General features: G+C 38.5%; 1 protein-coding gene and 1 long non-coding RNA gene across 7 annotated transcripts in view; one reads left to right on the forward strand and one right to left on the reverse strand.

Moving 5' to 3' along the window:
• The window catches only part of clcn3 (Cl-/H+ antiporter 3), a 49,477-nt gene that overhangs the window by 751 nt on the left and 35,617 nt on the right, over window positions 1-13,109 (forward strand). For 4 of the 6 annotated variants that reach the window (XM_042512067.2, XM_042512068.2, XM_042512071.2 and 1 more), the window contains exon 2: window positions 7,638-7,819. The exons of 1 other annotated variant lie outside the window; for it this stretch is intronic. In XM_042512067.2, the coding sequence (XP_042368001.2) occupies window positions 7,657-7,819 (163 nt within the window). In that variant the 5' untranslated portion in view covers window positions 7,638-7,656. Of the gene's footprint in view, window positions 1-7,637; window positions 7,820-10,144; window positions 10,516-13,109 lie in introns of those variants that run through there. One more of the 6 variants, XM_042512072.2, reaches the window with a different exon arrangement.
• On the reverse strand, window positions 549-5,439 carry LOC148185689 (uncharacterized). The gene is made up of 3 exons (XR_015775731.1): window positions 4,742-5,439; window positions 4,163-4,206; window positions 549-1,491 (listed from the first exon to the last, which is right to left on the reverse strand). It is a non-coding gene; the product is annotated as an uncharacterized LOC148185689 (long non-coding RNA).

Raw genomic sequence — 13,109 nt, forward strand, 5'->3', positions numbered from 1 at the left:
CTTTTAAAGTTGAGTGTATTTATTTGCATAGGGAAAATTTTAAAGTTTAACCCTTTGAAACCTGGAGCGACATCACTTTTCTTGTGCTGCTTTTAGATGTTTTACAAGTATTTAAACCTTTGAATCCTGAGCAAATTGTTGCAACTTAAAAAAAAAAGAAATGAGAAACTTAGTAAGAAATATTTCAGGAATTGCATATGCACTATATGATGATTATTGTGGACTTCATGCTGCAGCCAGTTATTATTTTCAGTATGGATTAATCACTAGAGTACATTTTTATTAATCAAGTAGTTGTTTTGTCTATAAAATTTGAGAAGAGTGAAAATGCCCATTACATGTCCCCACTGCTACGGTTGTATCGTCACATTTTTTTTGTTTTGTCTAACAGTCCAAATCTCAACAATATTAATGTAACAATGATATAAACAAGAGAAATGAGGCATTTAAAATCACATTTAATCAGTTGTCAAAATGAATTTATATTCTTTCTTGATTGACTTATCATGAGCTGGGATGCTGTATGTAAGGTCTCGGTGTGTTGTTGTTTTTCCTTTTTCAGTGAAATTCAAAACCTCTGAACTTTATATTTGTGGAAAAAAATGCAAATCGAAATTAAAATACAGAGGCCGTGCTGTCAGTGCGAGTAGTAGCAACCCTGATCACGATTTTACTTCCACTTTTAAATTCTATTCTGTTTATACTGTCACAAACCAAGACTGTATGAGATGTTCCTGACACCAAATGTAATATTTGAAACAGTATTTTTACTGAAATTTAGAGTGTATATCAAAGCATGTGCATCAGTGTAATAGCAAATATACAAGCCCTCATATAATCACATATTTCCACAAAGAAAATAAAATGAACGACAATAATGATTATAATAACAATAACAGTTTATAAGTTTACCGAAATACATAAATAATTAATTCATTTTTTTAAAATAATAAAATAAAATACAAAATAAAAAAATAGAATAGTAAAGTATTATAACAAACAAAGTAATGAATGAAAATGAGGTCAAATAAAATAAAAGGCATGATCAATACTTCAGTGTTGTCCATATAACATTTCCTTTTTAATCTGAGACGCAGATTGCATCGGTGCTTGTTTTCTTGTGCCAAAAGAAGTGTTAATGTTAAACATAAGTTAACGATTCTCCGGCCACTGTTACCTTTTCCCTTCATCACCTTTCAGGCCTTCAAGTTATGATTTATGATTCGCAGGATCAAGAGTTACTCTTTCCACCCGGCCGTTACTCACAGGTCAAACCAAAGGCACTGCAACGCTCTTTATTTGATTTGCTGTGGCCGTTAGTTTAATCAGCGCCTCTGATTGTGTTACGTCCGTCTGGAGTTTGTGCCGTCATTTCATCAAACATGACCTTAGTGTTTCATTCACAGTCACGCAGTTGTGACTGCTCATTTTAGTTTTTCTCTCCCTCCAGTCTGGAAGATCATCCACTGTTTTTCTTCCCGTGTTGTTCATCTGGCAGAAGGTCAGATTACACGTCAGCAACAGTAACCACTTTTTTTGAACATTGCTAAATAGCTTGTCTTGACTTTCTCCTCCCGTATGTCTCGGATAAAAACATTAGCCTGGACTTTACAGCTTCATAACAAGATCTCTGTTTTAAAGTGAGAGCTGCTCTTCCTGTATGATTAGTCACACAGAATCACAGCGTATTAAGATATTTTAATGGATAACTGTAATATTTTTCAACCTGGATCCTACTTTCCCATTTTATTCTATTTTATTTTTTTTAATGTTTATTTTATTTTATTTTATTTTATTTTATTTTATTTTATTTTATTTTATTTTATTTTATTTTATTTTATTTTAATTTAATTTAATTTATTTTATTTTTGTCTAAATGACTAATGGGAACTACATTTTTTAAACTGATCACCTAATGAGTGAGGGGTCTGTAGGAGAAACAGGCCACACTTGGGGCATATGTGTCCTCAATGTATGTCTCCTAAAAGTGCTTCTTTTTGCCAGTAATTTGATCACATTATTATGCCATGAGCCTGACAACTTTATGGAAATATTCCAACAGAGATAGACCTTTTTGTTAAAGAGTGAGATCCTTTAACAGCTACTAAATCGTTACCGCTAAACTCACCAGACTCGGTTCAGAAAAACATTTTAGTGTGTTTAGAGCCAGCATTTTTTCACATCTAACTAAATGAATTAAGGGTTTATTTCAACAAGGGTTGCAACTCCATGAGATTTTCATGGTACGATAACCGTCTTGGAAAATATCTCATCACTTTATTGCAGAATCATTATTATTAGCCTATTTATTATCAATACAATGAAAAAATGTTCTTCACATTCAGACACAAGAACATGTAAATTGAAAATACAGCTTATAATGAACATGATTTTTCACCACAAAATTGATACATATTTTTATTAGACTCCTTTTTTATATTCTAGCAGGCATCCACTGCTGTCTCCCGAAAAAAAAGCGAATATTCTCAGACAGGCGTAGGCTGGTGAAATTGATAACTGACAGAGCCTCATTGATCGCACACACTCACTGCAGGGTTTTTTCAATGGCTGCATTTCTTTTAGTTTCACTTCAGGCCAGATAGGACATGTATTATTCATATTTCAGCATTCATTTTGTAAAAGTAGGAACTTCTGTCTTCACTCTGGCCTTTTTTTTTTTTTTACAGCAGTCTCTTCCCTTGAGACAGCAGCATATTATTGACTGATATTTAATTTAATTCACAGACTAAATGTTTTGATGAAAAGATAAGAAGATAAAGTGAGTTTATAATTAGTTAAATTGAATCAAAGCTCTTATTACCACTTATAGTATCTCACATTAGTTCTTTGCATGTGTATTTTTTCCTTAAGCAGACATCCCTGCATGCAGTCAGCATTCAGTCACTGCTGCGTGTTGTCAACGTGACGTTAATTGCGAGGAGTGAAAGCTCCCTGTTGTGTTGGATTTGCTGTACGCTGGATGTTTTGCTACAAAGCGATCCATACATCGATCTCCCGCTGCCTTTTGAAGGATGTGTATCAACTTCTTGGCCCCGTCTATGGAGGAGGTGTGAGCCTGTCGGTTAGGAGTAGGGAGGGCAAAACGCTGAGTCACATCCCAGCAACAGTCGCCTGGGCAACGCCTCCATAGTGACCAGCCGGAGGAAGATAACGGCCCTCCACTGCTCAACTAGTTGCATAACATCAGCAACGTTTTGTTCCCTCGCTGTTGATTATGCTGCTGTTATCGACAGGCACACACACTCCTCCCTCTCCTCGGCTTATCCTCAAACAGAAAAATGCAATCTGACTCGCGGGGTAGTAGCTCAATAATCAACAGTCTCCCTGGCATAATTACTGTTTTGATGACTGTTGCAAAGAATGAAAAGAAACGCACCAACAATTGTACTGCAGGCTGTCGTAATTATAGCTATCGAATGTCAGCAGCAGGGAGAAAATAGGACAAAAGATGGCACGTCTAATTAAAGCCGACCATCTTTAAAAGGCTCGGTTCATTCGATATCTGCAAGATAACTGCAAAACCTTTAACATGCTCTTTATAGTCGCTCAAATTTATCCTCCTGCTGACTCTGCAGCCCTCCTGTGCTTAAGAGTGCGTTCACCAAACTGAATCTGTAGAAGTCGGACAAACACACCCCTATAATATGATTGAAAGTCAATTTACTCCGTCATGTGCACTCTGTAGTCAGACTTTAACTGGAGCAGGCGCTCTGTGCTCTGTGCGCGCTCGTAGTTAGTGCTCATGCCTCCTTGGTTAGGGATAGGGACTGTTTGTTATTTATGGGGAAGGGGTTTAACGGGTCAGGCATTTAAAAAAAAGCACAGAGGAGGGACTTGTGTTTTTAATTTTAGCTTAGATATTTTAATTTTAGCTTAGATGATAGATACTCCATGAGATTTTCATGGTATGATAACCATCTTAGAAAATGTCTTGGTATCACTTTATTGCAGAATCATTATTATTAGCCTATTTATTGTCAATACAATGAAAAAATGTTCTTCCCATTAGTCATTCAGACACAAAAACATGTAAATTGAAAATGCAAAATAAAATAATACAGACACCAAAACGATATAATATATATATAATATTAGATAATTGTATATTTTGTGTTATATTTGAATATTTGCTTAGATTTACCTCACACAACAGCTGATTGAGGCAGCAGCAGACCAGCAATTCCCCTGTTTAGTGAAATAAAATGAGTGTTTTTCTCAGTGGAGTCTGGTGGTTTTGTTATAAAAGCTTCAAATCCCTATCAGTAAGGGCTGTCTTATGAAAAGGTAAAGCAGTTAAAATATTGCAAATATAGATTACACTTAAATTGATAGTGATTTTTTTTTAAGTGGCATAAAACTAATCAATCAGGCAGAGTTTGCTCAGCTTCGTTTGCTCATATGTACGTGACGCTGCAGTTTTCTACCCCGAAATTATTGTCAATAAAGATTGCGATTATGTGTGGTCGATATCGTAGACTGTATGAATAATATAGGTTTATTGCAATCAGCTGAAAGAGGGCGTATCTCCACCATACAGGGTGGAATCAGACGTACTTTCATCAATAAATCGATGCTCTCCAGTAGTCGAAATAGCTGCGCTGTAACCATAACTCAACTAAACGTGCTGAGAATAAAATAGTTGAAGAAGGCCAAGAAAGTTTGGTGTGAAAAAGAGGAAACAGTATTCTCATAATCAAAAAGCGACATCACACGAGCTCACCTCGAGATTCTCTGCAAACAGGCTGAATTCGATTTCCTGGCCACGCCGATCTGATAGAGCTCACAGGGAAATCGTCTCGCGGTGAATCAGTGCGATTGTTGGCGCGGGGAAAGTTTCTCTTCCCTGTTTTCCTCACTTTACAGAGTTTGTGCCAGAGAGGATTATGGGGCTTCAGTGTCACTGTTGGCGTTTGCAGAAGGCTTTTGTTCACGATGGCTTGTGCCGTGATGTGCTGTCATTCTCATAACAAAGTGTCGGGATTTGTTTGTCAGAGGAGAGTGGCTCTCACTGCAAAAACCCGCATCAAAAAGGGAGAGAAAGGGTTAGAGCTGCTGCAATCCATTTTTAAATATTAAAGGGACAGTTCACCCCAAAATCAGCAATACACATTTTATCTCTTAGCTGCTATTTATGAATCTGTATTGTTTTGATGTGAGTTGTGAGTGTTGGAGATATTGACCATAGAGATGTCTGACTCTAATATAATGAAACTAGGGATGTCAACATTTAACCGTTAATCAGTTTTCCACTGAAACAATTGTTAAAAAAAGAGCGGAAGATTATCGCAAAAATTATTTTATAAAAGGGCTAAGGGTGTCCAGAAAACTGTATTTATAATTATTATAACTTTATATTTAAAATTATGTTACAGGAAAACAATATAAAATAAATATTTTTTTTAATTTGATTTTCAGCACTTTTTAGGCCATCTTTTGTTTGTTTTTGATTTTTTTTCAAATTTTTTTTTGTTGTTGTTTTTTGCAATTTTTAAAACAATGATTTTGCTCATTTTTGGGCTATGTTTTGTTAAGCTGCTTGTTGCCTTCTTCCAACATTTTTTGATGAAATAAACCAATTTGGTCAAGTTTCAAAGAGTGAAATAGCACTACAGGTAACAAGAAAAATTGTATTTTTGGATGAACTATCCCTTTAAATAAATCTAAATTACAGCCTTGTCAATAAATTGTCTACAGTACAGAGCTGTGGCAGCTTAAAAACTTTCACTAGTAAAATAATGTCTCATTCACTCTGAATTTCAAATAATTGTACTTCACCTCTTGTCAAAATACAGTTTATCTTCTCTTTGCCTGAACATCCACTGTCTGAATGCTCTGGATAAAAAGATGTATTTCTCAAGAAAGCGCTTTATACATTTTTAGAGAAATCCACTTCCTAAATCAATGACGCTGACTCCAGCTTTTCTTTTTCTTCTCTTCCTCTTTGTTGTGGCCTTTTTTTTCTGAGCGTCACTTTTTCACAGCACAGTGCAGGAGAGACAAAACAAGATCAAGTAGAGTCACGGCGAATCCGCTCAGGTCGATATGAAGGGAGCTCAGAAACCTATTAGGCTTTTTTTCACTGAAATATGGAGGAATATGAAGTCGCCTGTCAGACTGTGAAGGATTAGTGCAGATCAGTCTGGCTGCGGCACCAGGGCTCATTAAATATCTATTCGTCTCCTCTTCTTCTCTTTTTCTTTATCACTTTTTGACCCATCGTGCCTCCAGGCTGATAGTCCTTTAAATATCTCCAGGTTACTTTATTATTTTCATTGTGCTCGGCCCGGTGGGGATCTTTTGACATCTTGTCACGTTTGCGGTCACAGGTGTAGTTTCCCGCTCGTCCACAGGGGGGCGATGTTTGAGCAAAGGTGACGGCGCTCTGCTCACTCTGGTCCGGCAGTTTTATCATCGTAATCGTCCTCTCATTGTAGAGAGGAGGGGGTCCATGTGACATTTTAATCCCTCAGTCTATAAATACACCACCTGGCTTTGCAGCGAACATTATACTGTCACCGCCAAATATCCTGAAATTTAAGTATTATTTAAAGGAAAATTAAGAAACAAAAAAAGTCTAAAAGCTCATTGCTACAGTAGCTATATGCAGCATTTCCAAAGCACTTTTTAATTTCAAAGGAGTCGCCTAACAGCAATTGAAATATTTTTTAGATTGTATTCTGTTTTAATGACTTCATGTAACCTTATAGCATTGTTATAGCATTTCCAAAATTGCAAATAAACTTCACTCACTAAACAGCGACTGATTTTAGACCAGTTTTCGGCACTCAGCAGTGTCAGTTATTTAAAATAAATTAGTTCCCTGATTTCACTGCTCTTCTCTAAAAACTGTATTTTTTTTGCCCATAACTATACATCTACTCCATAGCATATTCTGTATTTTAACTTTTAGCTATTATACATTTATAATGCTTGTTTTTTTGTATGATTTTTGTAAAACTGCTTTCTATATATTTTTTATTTTATTTTTTGTCTTTATTCATGCTCTGCATCATTAAAAAATAGGGTCTCCTTCAATTCCCCAGTTTTAAATTATGGTTTGAATGAATGAAAAATGCATTAATATAAAATAAGCGAATGATTGAAAACAACGTTGAGCATAAAAATATTTATATTTTTATCAAAATAATAATTTTGGCGGTTTCGACAAGGACAAGGAAAGGGGACTTTGTTGGCTTTGTTGGTCTCTTGCTTTTGCTCTTTGAGTAAAAGCAAGTTACTCAGGCACCAGTTATCACATTCTCCAAATGTAACTGAACAACCTCTGAAAACTGGTTGTGTTTCTTGTCATGTGCTGTTTAGTCTCTCTGTCATGGAAAAACCTGGAAAAGTCATGGAAAAGTTTTGAAATTTTGTGCATGAATGCGTGTGGAAACCCGGGTTGTTGGAATGATAAAGTTGATGTTTTGCTGGACTATAATTGTGTGTGCGACTATGATCTCTCCATCACATCGTCACTGTGTTCCCGTTTGTCTTTACTGTTGTTCTGCGCGTCAATATTCACGACAGACCCCCCGTCACCTTGTAGCCTCTATAGCATCCTCACAACACGGTGTGTATATCTCCACCACCCCCCTCCTTCCCTCCCTATCATCCAGGGCACCGGCGCGTTGCTAAATGGAGTCGGAGCAGCTGTACCACAGAGGCTACTGCAGGAACAGCTACAACAGCATCGCCAGCGCCAGCAGCGACGAGGAGCTGCTGGATGGAGCCGGCGTCATCATGGACTTCCACACCACCGAGGACGACAACCTGCTGGATGGGGACGCTGCCTCCCCAGGTAGGGAGAAAACGGGATACATCCCCCCCCGAGCTGTTTGATTGGACCTTTTCCCCCTCCATGACCCACGCTTGGCGAACCCTCACCCTCCAATCAGTTCCTTGAATTCTCAGTCAGCTTCCCATGATGCCCCATTCTTTCTGTTGCCGCGTCTTCAAGTCCAAAATCAAGTTTGCCTCCTGACTGGGCAGACGCGTTGCTGCTCCCGTTGTGAGTCACCCCGCTGCTGATGTCAAGACGCATCAAGTGTGTGTTCGCTCGTGTGTGTTGCTGTCCCATGGCGCAGTCGCTCTGCCATCTGCCCCCTCCTCATCTCCATCCACACCCATCAGCTGCTCCGCACGCCGTCCTGTCGCACCCGACAGACACCTGCCGCCCAACATCCATCCAGCATCATAATCCAGCTCCCGTTCTGACTAAAGCAGCCTCACAAGTGGTTATAAAACTATTAAGTCACAGTCAGCTTCATTGTCAGTTCTGCCGTGTGTGTCAGACAGGAATCGAAAATACGATTCTCTCTATTCCCACGGTGCAGAGAAAAAAGTAGAGAAAATAAAGGATAAAAAAATATATGAAAATAAATAAGTGAAAGGCATAAGAAAAAAATGTGCATAAAGTAAATATATAATAATAACAGTACTAAAGATGTACCTGAGTACAAAAATATGACATCAGCAAAAAATATAAGACACAATGTATACACACACATACATTTTTATGTGTGTGTGTGTGTGTGTGTGTGTGTGTGTGTGCAGGAAAAAGTTTAGGTAAATCCTGCATAGTAATCCTACAACATTATTCGTTGTTTTTGTTTTATTTTCAAATCCATTTGCAATTTGAGCTATTTGATAATGACTCGATTAGTTAATTTGTCCAGTTAAAAGCCAATTATTCAACTGCTTTATAACCATTTGTAAGGCTCCAATAGGTTTGAACTATTTTAAGTCTTTTTCACCCGCAATCATTAGTTTGTTTGTCTTACACATCCTAATTGTCTTGTTGTTCTGTCCAGATCATAACTTTGACTGTTTTCGTCCGACTAAATATATACGAGCTCAGGTGGAGCGTGGTGTGTGAGTGAGGCAGTGATTTTAAAAACATACATGATTTATAATGCACTTTTTAAAGAGCGTGTTGTAGCATTGTGTTTTAGATCAGTTCAGATCATAACCTCAATCCATGCCATGCTACATAATTATAGTCATACCTGTCATTCCAGTGCGGTCACCTGTTTTTCATTCATTAAGAAGCTCCGTGGCACTCTGACTGATATATCTGGTGTCGCATCGACATCTGATCTGCTGCATCCTGTTTGGACTTCCGTGTCTTCGTAATTATGCTGATTCTTCTCCTTAGTTTTGACTCGCAGCTGCTCAGACAGAAAACGCACAAACTGACGCACGTTTTTAATCAGGATGCTTCCACTTTGGTTTGATTTTATGTTTGATTTTATTTTAAATCCATAGGCTCTCTGAATGTAGAGTAAGCACTGAAGTAAGCAAACTCATGTTTTTGAGCAGGAGATAAAGACACGGTCCTGTTTAAACTCAGTTTTTTGCTGAGCAGGTATTTTCCGTCCATTTTTTTATTTGGATAATTAAGATTAACCGGCTTTGTTTGAGTCAGTTTAAAGACACAGTGAAAATTAAAAAAGCAGTGTAAAGGGTTTGGTAACATTCACAAAGATCACTCAATAGGGCCGCTACCAAGTCCCTTCTTCATGCCTCCTTTACATTTTTACACAGAGCATTGATGGTTGTTAGAGAGAATGTATGGTCTTTAAAATTTCCCTCAAAATCCTGGAAAAGTCATGGAAATTTAACAGTAAAAATCGCGTCACTTGCAGAGGTAGTAGAGGTGTGTTTATCCACTGTCCATGTGTTTGCGTATGTGGGATTGGCTTCTGTTTCAGTCTCTGCGTGGTGATCAGCCGCTCACTGCTTTCTTATGAAACTTGACCTCTGGGCAGTTAACTGTGAGGGGTGAAAGCCTGGAGAAACCTTAACCTGCCAACACTGTCACTGCTGCGACACATACAGAGCGAGCCTTAGACAAACGTCAGAAACAAATAACTGAGTTTCCAGTTTTCCTCTTTGGTCTGCAAGTCTCCATGTGTTTGATATTTTGGTCTGTACTGTGACACACGTCTGCATTTGCCTGGGCTCCACCTCCCACGCTCATAATTTGTGTGTGTGACACCCATACGTGCATCGGCATTCCCATGAACCAGTTCGGCTGCAAGCCGGCGTGAGCTAGCGTTTCAGAAAATCTCTGAATGACATTGCTTCCTTGAAGTTGGTGTGCTGCCTGTCTCTGGCTCCCCGTGCTATTTTTACGTAGTAGAGAGGGGTGGGTTCAGAGGAAAGCTTGTAAAGACCTCCTCCGGGCTGAAACTGCAGAGTGAGCAAAAGGGGGCCGGCTCACTCTGTGGTCCTGTGGAGATTTTTGTTGGAGCATTTTGTTTGCTTGGAAGAAGAACTGGAGATAAAAGGAGCAATGCTTTGGAGAATTTAAACTCAAAAGGATTAATTTTGTTTCTTTGGGACTTTCTGGATTACTGAGACTTTTGTGTTTGAAACTTCATGTTGGGTTTTTGCTGGTTTGGTGTCCTGACTGGGACTTGTTGAGCAAGGAAGTAACAAACTATGGCTGACATCAGCTGTGTCATTGCCTAGCAACAGGAGCCCTGCTGACAGGTAAGAGACAATGGAGGTCCAAGCCAGGGGTGTCAAACATACGGCCCACGGGCCAAAACCGGCCTGCCAAAGGGTCCAGCCCTCTTGAGTACTTTGCAAAGTGTGGAATTTAAAAAAAAAAGTTATTAATACCAGAGTCTGACTGACTTTATCTCAGAAAAATTAAGAAGTAAATATCACTAAATTGTGAAAAAAATGTCTTAAGTCTCTTTTTGGTTGCTAGAAATAAATATTAAATCTAACTTCTGATAATAACTGGTACACCTAAGTTGAGGACATCTTTGAATATATACATACACAAAAGTGAGCATTTTTATTGTTTAAATTTAGATATATTCCAAAGTAAAAGTCCCATCTTTCTATCTTGAAATGACTTCAAATCTGACAATCGAGGTGCTGTTTTTAAAAAAGAAAACATAATTCTGATGGTTTTACTGGTCCGGCTCACTTTACAGGAAACTGGGCTGTATGTGGCCCCCAAACTAAAATGAGTTTGACACCACTGGTCCAAACTATGACTTTAATATTTTTAATATTAATGATAACAAAGGAACAGCGTGTGAAATCAGGGTCCCATTGTTTATCCTGGGAACAGCAACACCAGACTCAAGCTGCATTGTTTCATATAATAACACAAAATCACTCAACAGTTTACAAAACACGTTCTGCCTTTCAACAGTGACCGTGTGATCTGTTTTGGGTTTTACCCATGAAATCCACTTCAGCTGGGATTGGTTTCGAGGGAGAAAAGTAGGGAGGGTTCCCCTACATTAGGGTCCGTAAAGTCTGGCGTGCATTATGGCACAGATGTTATGAGACGTGCAGATTGTATCTCACATGCTTCACATCCTCTCTGTAGAGTCACTGTGAAAGAGGAAGATTGAGCAACTCTTGCATGTCTGCAACCCCATCGACAGAATAAATGTTTGCATTATACGTTTCTGCAAACCATGTATGGTACAATGGTACATTTATTATGTTGCTGGTACGTTGAAACTTTACCTTTCTTTATGTTTCAACAAGAATGCAGTTGATTTGTGCTTAAATTCAGGCATAGAATCACTTGAAAACGGTTAGAAATAGATCTTTTTTTGGCTTAAAATGCCTTGTTTTGGTGGCACAATGCAGTGGTGGTTTTGTAAAAAAGCAACAGCTGTTTATGGCACTATCCCTGGTGGAAACACAGCAACAGGTGGCGAAAAAACAACCCATGTTTGTGACTAAAAAAACGCTGGAAATCCTGATGGTGTCTGATTAACTTATTTGTGTCTTCTCATCAGTTTCTTGTACAGTGTCCAACATATTTTCTCTTTGCACGCTGTGGCAGAAGTTGCAGTGAAACTTTTCAAAAAAATAACCAACATAACAAGGCAAATGACTCCCACGGGAATATAGTTATTTCTTTTTTTGTGCATTCACAAAGCTTTCTTTCATTTCACTGATGAATAGGCTGATTGATTTTTAGTTGAATTGGAAAAATGCTGCTTTTGAAGGTTATTTTCTTTATCATTTAGGGCTTCAAAACAGATAACAACTATCTATCTGACACAACTATTGCTCTCTTTCTCCCCAAATTTAAGATCTGTATGCGTCATTGGTTGAAGATCATTGTCATCAATTTAATTTTTTAGATTTTTCGGGGCATTTGGCCTTTAATCAATAGGGCAGACTAGGTGTGAAAGGGGGAGAGAGAGGGGGGCGACACGTAAAAAAAGAGAGAAACCCGAGAGTGATTTGCAGACATTGTGACAATCAAAAAATTTAACCACTGATTTACGGACGTCTCGGTCACAATGTAAGTCACTTTGCCACTAAACTTTTGGCTTCAAAGCCCGACACACTTCCTCAGTAAAGCCTAGCCTTCACTGTCAGTCCATTTAACAGCGCTTTCTTCCATTTCTGCTTTATAAGCTGTTGTTTGCGCTGTCTGTTGTTTACATAGGAACCAGGTTTTTAAAAATGGCAGTTGCCGGGGCTGCATTGACTAATAACCGTATACTTAAGTCACTCAAGGTTCCTCTTGTGTTGGGAGTGTACTTATTCTGAAATACGGGTGGGCGATAAATTGAATACTAAGTGTCTCGCAGCTTGTTCCACGTGTGATGTATAAAATGACTTTATTGCGAACATCAAGTATAAAATGTCTCGTTTTTTTAGCCACTGGCATGAGACTCGCTTCAGCATTTCAGTTTTTCCTTCTCACTCCTACAGCTCTCTGCCTCTCACAGACACACAGACAAAAAGCAGGGCTTTTGCAGAGCTCCATACTGTGACTATTTAATTGAATTTTGCGACCATTGAACGCGACTACGATTTGCAAATACTGTTAATATATGAACTGAAGAGCTGCTAGTTCGTTTCTAGCTTACAGAGAATAACAGTGGTGGTGGCGGCCGCGTGAGCAGGTGAAGCTTTGTGTTTTCCTATCTGCAGAGCTCCAACCGCATCTATTTTGTCACATTTTTGACCACGGAGCACCAGTGCAACTTTGAAATATTTGCAATTTGTGAACTGGAGATCTGTTAGTTTGTTTCCAGCTGCAGTGGATGAATCCTCATACCGAGGTTACTTTTCAACTTTCTGCTAACGCTAAC

This window comes from Plectropomus leopardus, chromosome 23 (assembly GCF_026936395.1).
Source record: "Plectropomus leopardus strain MGB_pleo_1.0 chromosome 23, ASM2693639v1, whole genome shotgun sequence".
Classification (NCBI taxonomy): domain Eukaryota; kingdom Metazoa; phylum Chordata; class Actinopteri; order Perciformes; family Serranidae; genus Plectropomus; species Plectropomus leopardus.